At 44.0% G+C, this 19090-nt stretch overlaps 1 protein-coding gene across 9 annotated transcripts in view; it reads right to left on the bottom strand.

Moving 5' to 3' along the window:
* Positions 1-7381: 7381 nt before the first annotated feature.
* Positions 7382-19090, bottom strand: part of MTCL1 (microtubule crosslinking factor 1) — a 99908-nt gene continuing 88199 nt past the window's right edge. For 7 of the 9 annotated variants that reach the window (XM_065752020.1, XM_065752024.1, XM_065752025.1 and 4 more), the window contains 3 exons: positions 17046-17077; positions 14078-15638; positions 7382-7661 (listed from right to left, as the gene is read on the bottom strand). In XM_065752020.1, coding sequence (XP_065608092.1) covers positions 7452-7661; positions 14078-15638; positions 17046-17077 — 1803 coding nt within the window. In that variant the 3' untranslated portion in view covers positions 7382-7451. Of the gene's footprint in view, positions 7662-10674; positions 10733-14077; positions 15639-17045; positions 17078-19090 lie in introns of all 9 variants that reach the window. The other 2 variants (XM_065752028.1, XM_065752029.1) reach the window with 1 other exon arrangement.

The following is a 19090-nucleotide window of genomic DNA, read 5'->3' as shown; positions in this document are numbered from 1 at the left end:
GTTTAAACTATCGTTTCTAGGCTGTAATTACTGTCTGCACTGCAATATGTACCAAGGCTAATCAGTTCATCTGTCAGCACTGTCTGCTGCCCTGACAAGAGACTCAAATCATTGTGGGGCCAACCTGATAGATGTCAAGGTTAAAAATGTCTCATTGCTTCTTCAGTTTGGCAGTTCTTTGCTTTAAGCCCAACACAGGCATCAGAGAAATGCGTGTGAAATTTTAAAGTAGATTTTACTGCGTGACCTGACTCCCACAGAAAGAAGAATTTCCAAATACCTAATGCTTTCTGGTATGTAGGTCACAGTCTATTTAGTTAACTTGTTAAGTAGCTCAAATGATAATTTAATTTTGGGGTAGGTTTAATTTTTGTAGATTTCATTCAGGTCAGAAGTGGCCTCAGGTGACAGCAGGATCCTTACCCATCCTGCTTCACTGGGGTTTCAGAGCCACCACTGCATAACCTGAAGAACCAGCACTGGAGGGATGCTCTGCATGGCTTTGGGGTGGTTTCTGGGTAACTCACCCAGCTGGAAGGACCCAGATGGTTTGGGCCATCTACACAAACCAGTTCTGCCACTGAGAGTCAGCCATGGCTGATCAGGGCCTACAGGAGGGGGTCTGCAGCGGGTAGAGGTTTTCCAGTTCTTCAGGAAGGATTAAATTGACTCATGGAGCTTCTAATCACTTATCCCTGAGCCCCTTCCGACCGAGAGCTTGGGCAGATTCTGCTAAGCAGGGAAACATTGCTGCTAAATTATTTAGCTCTGTGCTGGGAGGATGCACTGTTTGCTGAATAAAAAGGAGATGGTAATGCTGACAGAATCATTGTCATAGAATCGTTTGAGTTTAAAGCTACTCCTGAAGGCCGTCTGCTCCAACTCCTCTGCAATGAACAGACACCTACACCAGATCAGGTTGCACGTGAACATGTTATTCCATCATGCTGCAGCTTCTGAAAATGATTCGGCTTGTTGATATGAAAAGGTTGTGCAATTCAGGAATGGTGTCCCACCCTCACTCTCCAGGGGATGTCATCTCCAGGACAACTGCCATTCCACGATGTCACTCTTGGAGAGCCAGGCTATGGCTGTGCAAACTCAAGGCTGTTTAACAAGTCCAGTAGGGAATGGCTTTGTTAGCATTGGGTTTCCTGCCATCCAATTCTGACTGATGCTGTCAGTGCTGTTGCAAGCAAGGCCTATGCCTCATGAGGCCTCATGTACTGCAGCACAGCTCATGGTTTGCTTCCACTGAGCCACGTTTGCAGGCATGATCTAAGGGAAACCACCATCAGGCCCATTATTCCCCAAACACAGCTGGCTTCCAGGGGTTAGTTCTGCTGCTCCTCACTTCTTATTGCTGCTTTCTTCCAGTCTTCTGCTCTACTACCTTATAAAAAATGCCTTTAATACATTTTTTTCAATGTAACTGTACATCCATTCCTATTTGTGAAAAATTTAAGAAGCCTGTACAATGTGTTACATTCAACTTGCATTTTATGTGCAAGTTGTGAAGATCTGATGTTGGCAGAAGCATCGCAGACTGAGGGAAACACAAATGATTTGTAAAGCTGGGGTTTTGATTTTGCCTAAGATGTGATTTCCATGACAAAACACAGTGACTAAGAAAACACCCCCTCGAAAGTCTTTGGTTTTGTCATGGAAATAGCTGTGACAGAATCACGGCCTTTATTGTTCTTCCTCTCATTCATATATGCAAAGTGGATTTTTTTTATGTCCTACCAATTCAGTGTGCAGAAAATCTAGCAAAAAACAACACAAGGCATTTCTTCTCTAAGAAAATATCAGGAATCAGGTCCATGTTTTAAAATCTAACAGTATGGAGCCATAGTCAGAATCATAGAATAATAGAATCATAGGATCACAGAATGCCTTGGGATGGAAGGGACCTCAAAGCCTACCCAGTCCCTCCCCAAACCGTGGGCAGGGCTGCACCCCCAGCTCAGCTGCACAGCACCCCATCCAACCTGGCCTTGAGTGCCTCCAGGGATGGGGCACCACAGCTTCTCTGGGCAGCTGTGCCAGTGCCTCACCACCCTCTGAATGAAGAATTTCCTCCTAACGTCTAAGCTGGATCACCCTTCTTTTAGTTAAAAATCGTTCCCCCTTGTCCTACCATTGTCAGATCATGTAGACATGTTGGTCCCCCTCCTGTTATAAGCTCCCTGCAAGTACTGGAAAGAGACATGTGATAAAGATTCTCCATGTGTCTGACTTACTTAAGCCACTTACATGAGAAAGAAATCAATGAGACTTATGTTCTTAATTGCCTAAGCACTTAGCATTGCAGTTCTTGGTAGATAAAATGTATGGGTGGATCCTGTCAGCATCCCAAAACAGTGCCTTCTTGCAGTGCGGTATCTTGGGGCCAGTTTGGTTCCAATCAAATCCACAAGAAAGCCAAGCCAGCTGAGCAGTGCCTTTGGGATGAGCCTGTCCACTTGCAGGCAGCTCTCTCTCTGCTGCAGTCCGACCCAGAGGGATTACATCAGGGAGAGAAGCAGCGGCAGAACGAGGAATGTACCCATGGCCACGACAATATTTGTGTAAACCTCATCTGAAGTTTTACTGTGGGGATTAAAAAGGCAATTATGGTATACTAAAAAAATCTAGAGTTTTAGCAAGACAAAACAAAATTTACTGGTCCTGACATTTAATAGGATTCACATTGCACAGCCTAGCTACACTCTTCCCCTTCAGTGCAGTATCCGCTTACATTGCTCAGCCAGACTTACTGCTAGCAAGAGACATGTAAAACTCAATATCCAAACGACTTTTCTTCTTTTTGTTTAGTTATCCATCTATTTGCAGCTGCTGAGGACACTGGTTTTAGTTCTTTGTCCTTCTCAGATCTCAGTCCACCACCCACAGACCAGGCTTGGGACGTGCCCAGCTGAGAACAGGGGAGCATTTGTGCCACCCACCCCTTGGCCTCCTGCAGCTCCAGCCTACAGCTGGTGGCTGCCAGACCAGGGACTTCTGAGGGGCTTCTGGGGTCTGTGAGACCCCAGCCCTGCCTCTGCCTCAGGGAGCACTGCCTTCCTTTGTGCCAGCTCCAGGAGGAGAGATCCTGCTGGGTTTGTGCCATCCCTCACCCCAGAAAACCTGCCCTGATCGCTGAGTGTTCTCAGGATTCCTCTCACCAGTTTTTCAGATGATACCAGTATTGGTTGGAGCCTCCAGAAGGTGTTTGTGTGCCAGAAAAGAATGAGTAATGAAAGGTGAAGTCCTATCTCTGCTGTGCTAAGAAGAAAAAAAAAAGGTCATTCTGAGCAACAGATGCTGATTTTTTTTAATTCAGAGACATCAGTAGCAGGGCAGTAATCTCCCTCACCCAGACCTGCAGGCAGTGTCTCATCCTCCTGCAAGATGGATAAGAAGATGATAAACAGGGAAGGGAAGCAGACTTTGCTCAAAGCCATTAAGCCTTTCCAGAAAGCAGGCTGGGGTATGTGGAGACTGAAAAGACATTAGCTGTCATTTCATATGAAAATTATATGTACTCAGCTGCTTAATAGTACCCTGGAAGGCTGCAGTAATTTACTTCAAAGGAAGTCAAAGCAGGTGAACAGGGAGCAAACAGGAGATGTGATACCTCCAGAGAGACTGTGAGGGAGCTTAGGGGCTCCAGATATTCAAGAGAGTAAGGACAGAAGACACATACCTTATGTGCATGGGGGTTCCTCTGCACGGAGGGAAGCGGTGCTGGGATGGGTAGTGCATAATTGCTCCTACCAGGCTGAGGGAGCTGGGCATGTTCTGCTTGGAGAAGAGAAGGCTCTTGGGAGGCATCTCTGCAGCCTTACAGTACTTGGTGAAAGCTTATAAACAGGAGGGTGTCCAACTATTTACACAGTGTGAGAGTGATAAGACAAGGAGGAATGGTTTTAAAGTAAAAGAGGACAGATGTAAGTCAGATGCTAGGAAAAAATTCTTTACTCAAAAGGCGGTGAGGCGCTGGCTCAGCTGCCCAGAGAAGCTGTGGTGCCCCATCCCTGCAGGCACTCAAGGCCAGGTTGGATGGGGTCCTGGGCAGCTGGGCTGCTGGGGGGCAGCCCTGCCCATGGTTTGGGGTGAGACTGGGTGGGCTTTGAAGTGTCAGCCTTGTCAGGACAATCTATAGCAGAAGCATCCACGTCCCCTTAAACTAATTTGTGTGTCAATTTTCAAGGCTTCTCCTGCCCTGATTATTCATGAGGCAATAATTCAGCTACCACACAGACACAGAGTGAGCCACAGACCCTTCTGAAAAGGCTTTCTATTTTGTCTTAGAATCTTTTAAAATAACCTCAGAAGGACTGTAGACCCATTCTTTATGTTATGATTTATGTTAGTAATTATGGAATGTGATGGAGTAACGGGAGGGGAAAAAATCCCCCAACCTCACCGGCAGCAGTATGGGAATATAAAAGCCTTGGTGTTTCCAAAGAGCCAGTAGAAACGAGACTTTTTTTTATGTCACTGGAGTTGCTAATTAGACTAGAAAGGAACCTATGTTTAATTAATGTGATTCTTTTTAAGGTCATACGCAGAATTTCTATGTGTGCTTAACCTCCTCCTTCCTGCTCTGCGCTGCTATGCTCCTGTTGCAGCAACCCCTGCTGTTCCATAAGCAGTTTACCTGACAAACTATGGGCAGCTGCTTATCCCCATATCCCTTCCTATTTCAGAGTGGCAAGTAGCTAATTCTCCAGGCTGGCATATTCTTGATTTGAAAGGCAAATGTCATTTCCTGGTCTCAAAGCTACACATCAGCCATCTGAGTCATTAGAAAAAATTACTGCTGTCACAAGAAGCAGAACAGCATTTCTGCTTGCTGGTACCTAGCATTGCTTGTTCATTTGCAGCTTCCAACTTGCTTTGTGTAGGAGAAAACAGTTTTTAAGGAAGCAGTGAACCCTCCCCCTCTGCCTTCAAGGCTGCTGTTAGTAATTAAGATTTTGGACATAAACAAGGATCTTTCATTTGTGGTTTAAGCTTTCTTTAATAACTATTGCAACTCTAATTTGACCTTCTGAGCAGCTCCTGTGCATGCTCCTCTTTCCCCTCCCAAACTGAAATGTTGGCAACAAGTCACAGAAGTGTTGCAGCCACAAGATTTTCAAGCACAGGAAAAATGAGTGAGGTGGCCTCCAACCATGATTTGAAGGATTCAGACTTCGAGGTGGGGAGTAAATGAAAAATACTATCAGTGCGGATTTGAGATCTCTGTGAAGGTAATTTGCACATGACAGAAGTATTGCTGCCCAGGAACACCACTGGACACTGCTTCCTTTGACTGGGCCACTGGACAATAGGACTTTTCAGTCACTGCGGGTCTCAGTAAGCACAGTTTTCATAATGATAACCCTGAGGTGGACATCGCAATTTCAGCTTAATAGCCACAGTCCTAACTTGTGGCAGAAATAAGACCTCAAGCAGCTGGAACTTGGGAGCTGACCCAAGAGCTGGAGTTTGCTCTCATTTAACAGCTGAATTGAAGTTCCTAGAAAGCCAGCAGCAGGACAGGATGAGAGGGACTTAGCACTCAGCAGAGCTAACCAGGAAGGCTTCTAGGGATCCCAGATGGTGCTCTTAAGTAAACGAGTATCAGAAAGCCTTGGTAAGGGAAATCAAGCAGGAATGAGACACTTCAGCTCCGAGATAGCTAGTCAGAGCAGATCTCAGGCTCCCAGAGAAAGTGCATAGCCAAACAGATGGTGCCAGACAGAACTGACAGGGAAGTTCTACCTCTTGGGAGGGCACTTAGTTCCCAATGCTAGCCACCAGTGTGGATGTGGCAAAAGCTTGCACTAAGACTAGACATGCCATGGTTTTGAGAACTCTTTAAGCTGGCTGTTTTTCATTCGCATGAATGACTGAAAGCAACGAGCAATATCACCTCAAGAGGGTCTGAGGAGATAATGGGCAAGCTAGCATACAGAGTTCAGCAAGGAAATTTGGAGATCTTCCCATGGTCTGCTCGGTGCTCACATGAGTCTCCAGAGTACAATATAATATTTGGCTTTGCCACTGTTTATTTCCTGTCATATAATCATTAGGGTTGAAGAAGCCCTCTAGACCAACCATCAGCCCAACCCCACCATGCCCATTAACCACATCCCTCAGTGCCACAGCCACATGGTTCTTGAGCACCTCCAGGTACAGAGACTCCACCACCTCCCTGGGCAGCCTGTGCCACTGCCTCACCACACTTTCTGAGAAGAAATTTTTCCTAATATCTAGCCTGAACCTCCTCTGGTGCAACTTAAAACCATTACCTCTCATCCTGACTGGAACAGGATAAATACCCATTTTCTTCCCCTATAAATAAAGGCAGAGTTTGGGAGCTGCTTCTCCTCAGTAAAATGAACTTAGGAAGTACCATGAGAAATAAACACCATGAAGCGCTCGACCAACCTGTAGATACTGAGGGTTTTATTTCCACTTCACATGGTTTCCGACAGACTCCTAAACAAGGCCAGTTACAAGTCGGTATGCCCAGAGTTCTCAATGGTTTTCCCAAAACAAAAGAAGTTCTCAGTAAACGCTGTACATAGCCAGTTGAACTGCTAACAATAATTTAAAAACTCCTTTTGTATAGTCAATGCAAGAATACCAACAATAAAAGTACAGTACAGGTAAATTCACGACAACATTACAGTGGAACAGATGGACTCACGTTTATGTGACGGCAGAAGTACAGTAGCAGTATGTACATGCACTAAAGTGCGAGGACCCAGAGGCATGCAAGTCAAGTATCATAGGTGTATTTTACAGCTAATGCCATACGACTTTCTGAGGCATTCTTTTTTTACACTTTTTCTTGTGTTTACCTGTATTCCCCTCCATTTCAGCTAATACAATTCTAGTGAACTAGCTTCATGGCTTTCTTCACTACTTAAAAGGTATTGCTTCAGACAGTCGAAGCACCGTTAAGAAACTTACATTTAAAAACTGATAACACTGACGTTAAAATAGAATAAAATTAACTTAAGACCCTAGTTTTACATGACAAAAGGAAAACAAAAACAACCCAAAAAAACCCCAAACCAAAATTGAAAAAATAACAGTGCAAATATAACCGAAAGGCAGTCAGTATTTGGAGAGAGCGTGAGCACGTATTCAAATTCCCTTAAAACTTAATTTACATTTTATTTTAAATCTTACTTGATATCATTTTTACCTTTTTTTTTTTTCTTTTTGTGAATATACTGTATGTAGAAAAGATGGAGACAAAAATAGTTTTCTCAGCTCTGAAAAAAAATGGTTACAGGCACATTAACTGTTTCATTCTAGAAACACCTCGGTTTCACGGGTCGGACATTCAGCAGCTGCGTTTGAGAACATTCTTTGACCTCCACTATGGGACTTCTTTGACCTCCACTATGGGACTTCTCCGTCGGGCCCCCGGGGGAGGCCCGTCCCAGCGCGGTGCTTGCCGCCGCTCACGCCGGCAGGCCTCCCTGGCTAGCGGCCTCCGCTGGCAGCTCCTTGCCTCCGCTCTCCTTCGAGGAAGTCAGGTCTCCGGTTGACTGTGACTGTGAGGCAGTAGGGGAATGTGAGGCCCATCGGGACGGTGGGCGCCTCTTCGCTGGTCTCTCTGGACGGGAGAAGCAGGGTTCAAGGGACGGGGCTAGTGCAGAACAAGGCAGTTCCTTGGCAGCCAAGAGAGCAAAACAGTGGTTAGTGACTAGCATTAGAGGCCATCTGGCTGTGCAAAGAATTAAAAAATAAGTAGAATTCAAGCTAAAGCTAAGCATCTGTCGTGTCACGGGACAAAAGCAAGCGGTGAACATCTTTCTGTGTGTGGGCTCCAGACATTTGTGTAGATGTCCATGATTTATGGAACAGATAAGGAGAGAATGAAAGAAGGAGATCCGGGATGAGCTGAAGTAGCTGACAAACTTCCATTTACTAATTCTCCTTGAGCTAGAAAAACACATTTGCATGATTATATCATGACAGTGCATTACATTCATTGCATTGCTCCAAGTATGGGCCAGGTCTGACATTTAGAAGTGAGGTAAAAAGCAACCACAGACTCCTTCTGTCTGCCTCAGGCTTCAGACTCACAGGCAGCAAAGACTTCTTAGCAGAATAATGACTGCAGGACCAGCTGTGACCTTCAGCTGGATTAAGGATGAGGCTTACCTCCAGATTTCAACTTCTGGAACATCACTCCTCACTGCCAGCTGCTTTTGCTTGAATTACAGGAATCAGTGTTACTATACATTAAAGATGACATTTACAGAAATGGAGGAAAACTGAAATTACATTCCTCCACCAGTTTTCCACTGTTCAGGCTCAGCAGCCTATCCGTACTACTAGAAACCTTCTGCACTTGTGATTTTTAACCCTGGCACTAGGTTGATAATTGCTTCTTGTATTTATGGGCTCTGCTCACTGCACAGCCAGGCTTCCTGCCTGGCTCTGTGCTCACTGCATCAAGGTGACTGACTGTGGGAGCAAGCCTGCCTTGTCGTGCCAAAGTAAAAATTCTGAATTTCTCTGCATACTTCAGCATTTACCAGAGCAAATCGGATGAGTCTGTCAATCTACGAGATCTGCATACACTGGAGAGAGTTAAATAAATATCCATCTATAAAACAGAATACAAGCTGGTTGTAAATGAAGAGAGAGATCAAGAGTGACACAGTGCAGAAGACAAGCTCCGGCACAGTAAGCCAAAGGGAAGCCAAGGGAGCAGTAAAACAACACAGTAGGAAGTGGCGAACTCAGTGCAGAGTTTCAGAGAAGGGAATGGAGAATATTGGCTTAGGTAACATGATGTGATGGGCAGTGAACAAACATGGTGATATGCCTTTGAATATTTTGGTTGGGTTGGGATGTTATATGACAGAGAAACTGATTTCAAAGACATGGAGCAGTAGTACTGGAAATGGAGCCTGTGTAGGCGCGTGCAGTCTGTGGAGTGTGCCTCAGAGAGCTGGGGCAGGGAAGCCTCTGTGAAGGGTCAGAGCTCAGTATCTCTGAGCAGTATGTGACCATTGCCAAGCAGAGCCGTGCTTGTTAGCTCTCAGTGCTGGGCAGCAGGAACGCCGGGCTGGTGCTAGCCCATGGCTTCAGGCCTCCGCATGCACTACCACTGCAAATCCACCCCCCCATCCCTGCTCTGTGCTGTGAGCACAGACGTGGCCCTCACTGAAACATAAACCGGAGCGAATGAGAAACCTGACTCGGTGTCCTTACGTCACCCTATCCCATCACTCCTGGGTTCTGCGAGAGCTGCCGCTCAGTTTTGGGATCTGTATGCATAGCCATTCCTACAGGCTGTGCAACATGATGAATCCAGACTGCGTAATCTGTGGGCTTTGCCTTTGACTCTCTCTAACCAGCAGCTTAAAATGGCATCTTTACAGTGCTGCTTGCTTCTGGCTGCTTTATCTTAGTTTCACAGGAATAAAGGAGACTCAGCAGAGCGATTACAAAATTTATTTCCACATTTCCACTTCTGCCACCCAGTTTGTTCATGTCGCTAAAGCATGAAAAGGTTTGGGTTGGAAGGGACCTTATGGACCACCCAGTCTCAGCTCCCTGCTGTGGGCAGGGGCACCTCCCACTAGATCAGGCTGCCCAAAGCGCCGTCCAACCTGGCCTTGAACACCTCCAGGGATGAGGCATACCCACAGATGTTGGCCAGCTTGTTCAGAATGGCAGGATTAGGACCATCTTATTGGTGCCATGCTCTTGCCCAACACAACATCACTGGCAGCTTGTAGAGGAATGACCGGCAGCCCAGTGCTGTAGGCATCATGTTGGATGCCAAGCAAGGAACCCCAAGGGCAGGTGCTGGAAATGGAGCCTGTGGAAAAAAAGCCTAAGGAAATCAGGGCAGCAAAAGGAAAATGTCAGAAGTGTTTTTTGAAATCCCAGATGTTCTCCCTTTTGCTTCTTTCCTATTGCTGCAAAAGCTAGCAACGTTGAAAAAATCTGACCTTCTAGGGGAGATTTACTTTGATGATTACTTGAGGGGTGGGTGGAGAAGCAGCACCTCTTAGATATGGGCAATAAGCTTTCAGTTTCAGTTTCTATTTCCTAGACCTGGCTGCCTGCCACTATGGCTATGCCTACATGAATAAATACATCGAACAAGCAATTTTCTGGCTCTGAGACTGAGTAAATGGTCCAGTCAGCCAGCTGGCACTGGCCAAAACTGTGCTGGAAGCAGCTTAATAATGAAATGTGACTGCCAGCCACAGGCTGGTGCTTGGGACCCCCTCCCCAGCCCTCTCCACCTGCTGCTACAGATACAGCCTAAGGGAACACAGCAGCCAGAAGCCCCTTTCAGGAGTATGAAGTGATTAAAAAAATGATGTTTAAAATCTGAATACCTCCCCAGTATTTTTGGATACTGTTATCTGGTCTTCAATTTTGCCTTAAAAAAAAAAGTTTAACAAAAAACCCAACTGCACAAATCCTGACTTGTGTGACCTAGCTATGACCATGCATGCTCCAGCCTGTGCTACCACAGGAGGCAGCAGCTCAGGTTCCCATCCTGAGCACTTCCAGACCATTTTGTACAAAGGACTACACGGAGATGTCAGGTGAGAAACACGTTAGCTGGGGTCATTTATTTCCTTTCAATACCACATGTGTTCAAAGTGACCACTTTCAGAAAGTTGTGGAAACAAGGTAGAAAGGACTTACAGCAGTGAGGCAGGCAGGGTTAGAGTCCCCAGGGGGCAGTTAATAAGACAGTTTGGTTCTGGACAGAACAGATAGAAAAGAAAAAGAAAGCAAGTAGGTTGGAAAGAACTGTTTTAATCAATATATATATAATTTTTTTTTAAGAGAGGATTTCATGCCAGCAAAGAAGTCTCCAGATGTTACCACCCATTCAGATCATGTTACCACTATATCAGAGGGAAACTAATAATAAAAGTAAGGGATAAGCCACAGCAGAAAAAAGATTCAGAAAGGAAGGAAGCAAACAAACCAACCCTTTACAGTCCTGGCACAATCTAGAAGGACATACATTAAACAATCCAGTCATTTCTACTCAGCAGAGAAAAGACATCCGTTATCCTTTGCCAACCTTGATTAGGGCTACGGGAAAAAATGACATTACTATGAAAGAGGAATAAAGCTGGTTTTTTTTTTTTTTCCTTTGTTTGATTTTGAGAGAGAATTTCTGCTTAGGAAATCTTTAACAAGCAAAAAACCCACTGATATTTATGTTGCTCAGAAGCCTCTCTGAAGGTTTCATGACAGCTCTTTGCCTCAGACTTCTTTCCTGCTCCTATTTAACAGTGACTCTGCAAGGAAGACTTAAACTGAAGCAGAAGCTCTTTAATCCTGGCATCACCTCTCCTTCTCTGCAACACTCTCCCTCCAACGCTGAGCAGTTCAGTGGCAATTGTGAGGCCACTGCTCCACCCTCTACATGGATCCTTGGGGACGGTTCTTCCACAGTGCTGACTTCAGAAAAGGGTCTGAGCTCTCTGACTGGGACAGGTGTGTCACCTCTGTCATTTACTCCCTTGCAAGTCAGAGAAGAATAATGCTCATGCTGCTTTTATGTTGTTAGTTAGGGAAAATTATTCTGCATTTTTTAATGGTAATATCTGTAAATCCCATGTAAGATAGTGGTTTGGTGAACTAGCAGGGTAAGAGACTTGGAGAGCTAGGCTGGATATGAATTTATTTGTAAGCAGCTCTAGGCAAGTTAGAAAATACAGTTATTATTGTTATGTATGCATATACACTCACACACATACATATGTATGTAAATATATAAATATATGTACAAACTAGACTTCTCATTGCAGCAGTAATATCAAAGTGAATTGCGTAACTAAAGCATTCAGAAGCTCAATTTAAGGAAAAATCACCAAGAGGTGCTCCATGCAAGTTTAAAAGTCATCAATATACCATGTTATGACTGCAGAAAAAAAGGTGTCCTGTGGTGAGAAGGTCACTTGTCTTGGCCAGCAGCAAACTGGTGAGGGAGAAGCAGAGCAAGGATCTGCAGGTGGGTAGCAAGGGCAGCACTGACATTGGGGCTGCCCCAGGCACAGCCTGCCTCCTCCTCAGCCATCATGTGCTATGTACAATTTTTTGTAGAGTGTAATTTCTGTGGCCAGGATAATACAGAGGTAATGCAAGGTACGTGCAAAGTCTAATGGCATCTGCGGTATTGTTTGCAGCAGCGAACCCACGCTTCATTAAGATCATTTTGTAAAACATCATCTCACACAGGAAAAGCCCATTGTGTGACTGCCCACCACCTTCCTTTTCAATGTACCTGTGCATCCAGACAGCAGACATAACAACTGGGTAAGAGTTGCAAGGAAGAGCGATGCTTAGCTCTGAGGCTTGGAACTCAAAAAATTAGGCAGAAAATACTGAGAATTCACAAAGAAGGGCAATTTTTTGCCAGGCTGATGGTCAGTGAGATTTTACTAAACAGCACTGACGTGAATCTCTCCATGCATGAAAATCAGGTACTGATGCTGATTGCGTTTTGCCAGCAGCAATTTGTGGTGGTGTGGGATGACATCCATTTATTTACACTTGAGATCTGCCAAGACATTTAAAAGATGCAGGAGAAAATCAAGAGTTTTCAGAGATGCCTAGGAGGTAAAGCTGAGTTGAACCTGTAAGAGTACAGCATGTACTTTCTAGTAAGGAACTGTAGTACATTCCTAGTTTTTCAAGCTAGCAACAAAACACGTAGATAAGTGAGAAAGGGTGAAATAAATGAGGCTTTAATTCATTCTGAGATTTGTGTGCAAAGCTTACTTTCATTCATTATTACTTAAAATGTGCATGTGTTTGGTTTTTTTTATATGTACAAAATTCCCCATTGACATCTATTTAAACATAGGGAATATATCTTCAGCTTTGGATGCTCTGTTAAGTAAAAAAGATTGTGTCCCCTCAGCAGCACTTACAACATTTGATCCATAATGTTGATGCATGAAATGGGATCTGTACCTTCCCTTGGCTACCTGAGGCACGAGCAGTAGGAGTGAACCCAGCAAGGCCCGGGCAGCATTTTGGGGCACCACCAGGGTCAAGGAGGAGCAACTGCCCCCAGAAAACACTGGGATGCTAAAGGGATGGCATGGAGCTGAGAGGATGAATTCTCCTGCCTGCGTCCTGGGGAACAGACTGACCAGCAGGGCATGTGCCATTTTGGTGCTGTACCACCAACAAGGGCTAGGCCTAACTCAGCTTCTGCAGGCCTCCTCAGGGCAACACTCTCACACACAAGGTTCACCAAAAACAGACTTAAACCTGGTAACTGAAAGAGCTTTGTCCATCATTACACCCTTGTTTTGGTTGATTACTGTAGCATACTACTGGAAATGTGGATCTGATCACCAGTAATTGGGCATACCTGCTGAGCCAGATGACGACTTTTACACTTGTTAGAGTACAACAAAATATTAATAAAGAGTTCTTAAGCACTAAGTAGGTTTGTGCTTAGACTAGTGGGTTATCTTTTTTTTTCTTTTTTCTTTTCTATTTTTTCCTTTTTCCTTTTTTTTTTTTTTTTTGTGAGGCAGCAACAGTCATACCAAATGCCATTTAATCACATTCACAGACCAGAGCCAAACTTACTCAGATACATCCAGAAAAGGTACGCTGAAGGCCCTGAAGTTCTGGTTCAGGGTATTGCAGTAACTGTTTTTCACACGGACTTGCTATCAGCCACTGTTGTGTAGGAGGAAGAGCCTACTTTCCATACAGCATAAAGAAGAAATTTACTCAGACCTAGAGACCCTAAAACATCTGTAACGCACAGTGTTTTGTAACAGAAACCCCTTATCCCAGTCATTCAGAGGAAAACCACCTTTATCCTGTAAAGGACAAAGCTCTACTGATACTTTCAAGCCCGATAAGCTGTCAGGATAGAAACTCAATTCTTTACCAAGTTCTTCAGTGACTAATCTGATAGTTTCATGACTGGGACTCGCTGGTGGTACCATACCAGGACTAGGATATTCACTGTAATCACCCAGCAGGACTGTAAGATACCTCATAATGCATTTGATCAAAGGAGAGTGCATTTAGCTATAGGAGGAAAAACAAACAAACTCATTACCTCTATGGACCCTGGATCTACTTTGACAATTTCTCCTGTGCTGTTGTCATTGCTAAGATTTGGAGGGCTGTGTGAAGGTAGCCTTCTCTCTTCCTTTAAGGCATGCTCCAAAAGTTTCTTATTCAAGATCCTGGCAGCATTTTCTGTGAGTGTATACCCTGGAGGAGCAGATAAGTCCTGCCTGATACTTGTCACCTCAGTCCCATCTTCCTTTTGTGTTTCTGTACCCAAACGAAGAGGACTGGGTGATCTGCCACGGGCATTAGTACATGGCTCCTGCACCGGGCCCAGCTCTGGTCTGGGTTCTGCTGACCTGGATCGGCTGCTAGACCTGGGGCATTTTTGGAAGGTCTCATGAAAGATGGGGCTATGGTCAATGATGTTGAACAAACTGGAGAGGCCATCATTGATGGTGGTATGGACAGGACTCTCCCTCGTAGTAGTTGATCTCGCCCAAGCAGACTCGCTGAATCCTTTCTGAGGTGTGCCAGGCAAAGTCCTGTTATTTGGCTGGTCTGATTTGGGAAGGATTTTTCTTTGCAGCTTTGGAGAGCCGTATTTGGGGGAGCAGCATGTGCGTTCAAACTTAGCCTGGACCTTTTCAATGACAGGGGTCACCTGCCTGCTTCTTAGGCTTCTGGATGGTGAAGAGACAGGCGTGGACCCCCCCTTTGGTGTCAGACACTTGTGTGGACTGCTGGTGATACTGCGCAGGGTTTCTGTCTGCAAGCCAACACTGATGGTCTGGGTGGTCTGCGTCCCTGTTGTTCTCATACCATTGGTTTGACACGCGGTGTCCTTGAACTGAGGCTCTCCTGAATTAGAGTTGGAGCGTATCGCGTTTCGGACAGAGAAAGCGACCTCCTTCATATCATCGCTCATATTTTTGGACATCTCCAAGCTGTGCAAGGGTGAGGCAAAGCCCACAGTAGTGCAAATAGGACGTTCAATGGGATGAAGACCATTCTCCAGAAAATCCTTATGGTGTTTGGTCAGGTCACAAGACCATCTTCCAAACATATCAGAGGAAGGACCTTTTGTCTCAGCAACATTCCCCATAGCTTTGGTCATAGAAAACAGGAAATCTGACTCCACCTGGTTTTTCCCTTCGCTGCCAGCTATCACTGAGTTATCAAACCTACGGACCACTGGTGGGCTGTGGAAGACCCGAACTCCCATTTTTTCAGTTACACCGTGACTCCTCGTGGGCTGCTTCTGGCAGTGCTCCGGGCTGGTCATGGTGTTGGTTGTCATTGTGACGCTGGTGGTGAGGTACCACGATGAAGCCTGGAAGGGGTCTGCAGCAGGATCATTCCCGGCTTTCCCAGATTCTGTCCTTTCTGTCCACCCTTCTGCAGGCTTCTCGGTGCCCCCCCCATGATTTCTGGTGCTACTGTAATCCCAGTTTTTGTTGAACTCCTCAATATACTTCAGATCATCAGGAGACAAAGGAGGGGTTATGTCATCTTTGCTGCTGGATAAAGGCAAGTTTTTTTCTGGTAGAAATGGAGAAATATCCATCAAGCGCTGGAATTCTGACATGGAAGAAACGGACATCGCCCTGCAGAGAGGAACACAGCAGTATCACTCATAGCCTTGAATATTCTCACAGAACTACTAATAACAAAAGAAAACTGACTTGGAAAATTCAACTTTCTCTATCTGCTTCTATAGGTAGCAGATATTTGGTATACAAAACCACTTCAGCTTTCTTTTCATTAAGACCCACTTTTCTTCTTGTTTTGTTTGTTTGTTTGTTTGTTTCTTAATAGCTGTTAAATGAAAACATTCCTGATGTGTTATTAAATGTACTGAATGGTTTATTAATGCTTCTTAATTTACTGCTTTCTCATGGATTAATGTTTGGTAAATGTCTGAAATATGCAGCAGTAGGGTGCACTTCAGAAATACATTATCTACAGAAAATGAATCTTTATGACAGTATGAGGAAGACTTTTCAGAGCAAAATACAGAGTATTTCTGACTCGCTGTGAAATCACCAAGTCCACCCTCTGCTCCTGAAACTGCTCGGGCTGCACAGATGGTGTTCGGCGATGCGGGACACACAGCTGAAGTGCAGTTACACTTAACAGAGATGCTGTACTTTGACACAAGGGGGTCTCTATGTGATAATGCTGGATTTTTGGCTTTCCCATTCATTAGTGGTTCATACAAATCACAGACTGAGTTGCCCTACTGCTTTGCTATAAGGAAAAATCAGACAACAAAAGAGTCTTTTTCAATGGAACAACTTAATAAATGTAAATGAGTATAGTTATGAGAGTCAGCTCAATGAGGTCTCTAAGGCTGGATGAGGACTCAGGAAATGGTGATTTTTTATGCAGCAGTATTCTGGAGGATACAGTATAATCACACTACAACTTTTAGATCAAGAGAACCAGCTGCAGAGTTTGGTTGCATCTACATTAGCAAAATAGGTGAGATCAGGAGTGCACTTTTGAAGTGAATCTCCTATTCAAACACTTTAATTTGCATTTGGGAATAAAGATGACCTGGAAGATGCTCTCCAGAAGGACAGGAAGGCATTCCAGGGACAGATGGGCATTCAGCCCATGGGATCAGACCTGAACTAGTCCAAAGCAAAACACCTTGGACATGCTGGGGTATGTTGGATCCTCAACACCAACTGTTTTACTCTACATATCTCTGTCTATGGTCTGTACTACTTGCAAACATAGCAGCAGCTTCGTGAACTTTCAGATAGTTTGATTTTCATGCACCACAGCTGAATGTGGCCCGAGTTAATGGGAGTAGAACAGAAGCATAGAGACAAATTAATCCCTGGCTAAATCCATTAATCTGGATTTCTGGATGATTTGGAGGGTGTACAGCTATGCCTGGGGTCTGTGCTTTAGGCACAAAAGAGCTGGAACTCTGGTATTTGACTGCTAGCTGGGTTGGTTTTTTCTTTTTGTTGTTTTTTTTTTTCCCTGCAAGTTTTATTCACCTTTGAAGATTTCCTTTGTGCGTTTCTTCCTCCTGAAGAAAAACAAAAACAAACAGCATAAGTCATTTCTGAACCTATTTGTGGCATTAACGTTTGAATGTTCTGTCATTCACTTCTAGGTGATTCCACCAGGTATGTTTGGCTTTAAAAAACAGCTTTCTATCGGATAGGGAATCTCAAATTGCTTCTGAGAATACCCTTCCCGTTGCACATTGACAGCAAAAATGGTCAATCCCATTAGGACGACATCCTGCACACAGAAAGCCTGTATGCCACATCTAGAGCAGCCTTGAACCTATATCTAAGGAAAAAAAAAGCCATTTGCAGATTACTTCCATTTGCAATTGCCCAAATTAGCACACCTGGGCAACTGCAAATGGAAGTAAGCTGCAAAGAGCTTTTTTCCACATGCACAATGTATTGTCTTGGACTACTTATTTGTAAGGGAATTTGTTCATGGAATTAATCTGCTTCATGTCAGAGTCCTTGCTGTGCTGAAATAAGAGATAAAACGTGGTCCTTTGACATAAGATTTCAGTACACGTCTTTTAGGAACCAACAAGTGGCATCATTTGAAACCCATTAAGCTAGCTGTATTAAATGTGTGGGAAGACGATTACTTGCTTCATAAGAAGAATACCTACTGTTTGCTAATGGCATTAAGATGTCTTTATGGCAATTACTTGCCTGTTACAATTAGTTGTTTTATTTTTCTAATAGACACTTCCGAAGCAACTTCTCTGCAGTCACTGCTTTAATTGTTTGCATTTCTAACAAAATAGGAAATACAAACTATGATCAGACTGCTTATTATTTTTATACAAACTCATGAATTCAAGTACACTGCCAACACAGAAGTGTATTTCTCATTATAATTATCCAAAAAGAGCACTGTTTCACTTAGCAAATACCCTTCCGGTATTTATACAGAGAAAAGAAAATAAAATAAGAGTTTTACTCTGGCATAAGTCTGGAATAAATTTGTTGGCTTCAATGCAGTTATTACAGAGTGAATTTGATCTAAATGAATGGAGAATTAGGCTGATGGCTGGACTGACTTTACTACAATTAGTACCACAAAGAAAACACAGTGGTGAGGAACAGTCAGTGGGCCGCAATTGCCTCTGTACATCCTTAGTAAAGCTATTCATTAAACTCCAATCAGCTTTGCTTGAACAAACCCACTGAGGCAAAATCACTTTGCACAGGTTTCACCAAAGTATGCTTTGACAGGAAGAAGCTATGCAAATATCACCAAGGACCTAATTTTGCTGCCAACACTTTTCAGTGGTAGTAATGTCTGAAAATGGACGGCATCTGGAGAGATTTCCGTTCTTAACTACCAGCCTGAATTGAAAGCAAAGAAAATGGCAATTGGGATGAAATGCAAAACACAGATCCCTGATAATGGTATCAACACTTTATACAGAGCACTTGAATGTGTATGAAATAATCAGCTGAGATAAAAAATACTGAATCCCACATTGCTTCCCATAATTTCATGCTACCAGAGGGAGGAAAATCTAATTGGAATGCATATGCAGCTCCAGCTACCTAAAATGTAAGAACTGCAGCCACATTTCTTGCCTTTCATAATCTATTTTTTTCTCCCAGAGAATCTGATCCCCAATCGTTTAACTAAGGAACAATGCTATGCATCTCAAAGAAATGATTTAGTCAAGTTTTTGCAGAGTTACATGTTCAAGTCAAGACATACTGGTGAAACTTTGTTAGACTTGCAGGGAGTCTGACATCTGAACTGTTGACAGACTATTTTCCAAAGTGGTCAAATTTTCAAGCCTGGGTGTGCAAACATATCTTTTACTGTAAAGCTTCTGCTTCCACATTAGCTATAAATCTAACACAACTGTGAAGACCTGGATCCAGTGAGACTAGGAGTGCTGTGAAGAAGATTTTAGCAGGACACAGACTTTGTTCCATTTAGATGTTGTACTAAGGGACATGGTTTAGTGAGAAAATATCAGTGGTAGGAGGACTATGCGACTGGATGATCTTGGAGGTCTTTTCCAACCTTGGTGATTCTA

Source organism: Cyrtonyx montezumae, unplaced genomic scaffold, assembly GCF_038088225.1.
Source record: "Cyrtonyx montezumae isolate F1298 unplaced genomic scaffold, pur_monq_1.0 scaffold_8, whole genome shotgun sequence".
Taxonomy (NCBI): Eukaryota; Metazoa; Chordata; class Aves; order Galliformes; family Odontophoridae; genus Cyrtonyx; species Cyrtonyx montezumae.
Note: the sequence above shows the minus strand (reverse complement) of the source record. Positions and strands in the feature narration are given on the sequence as shown.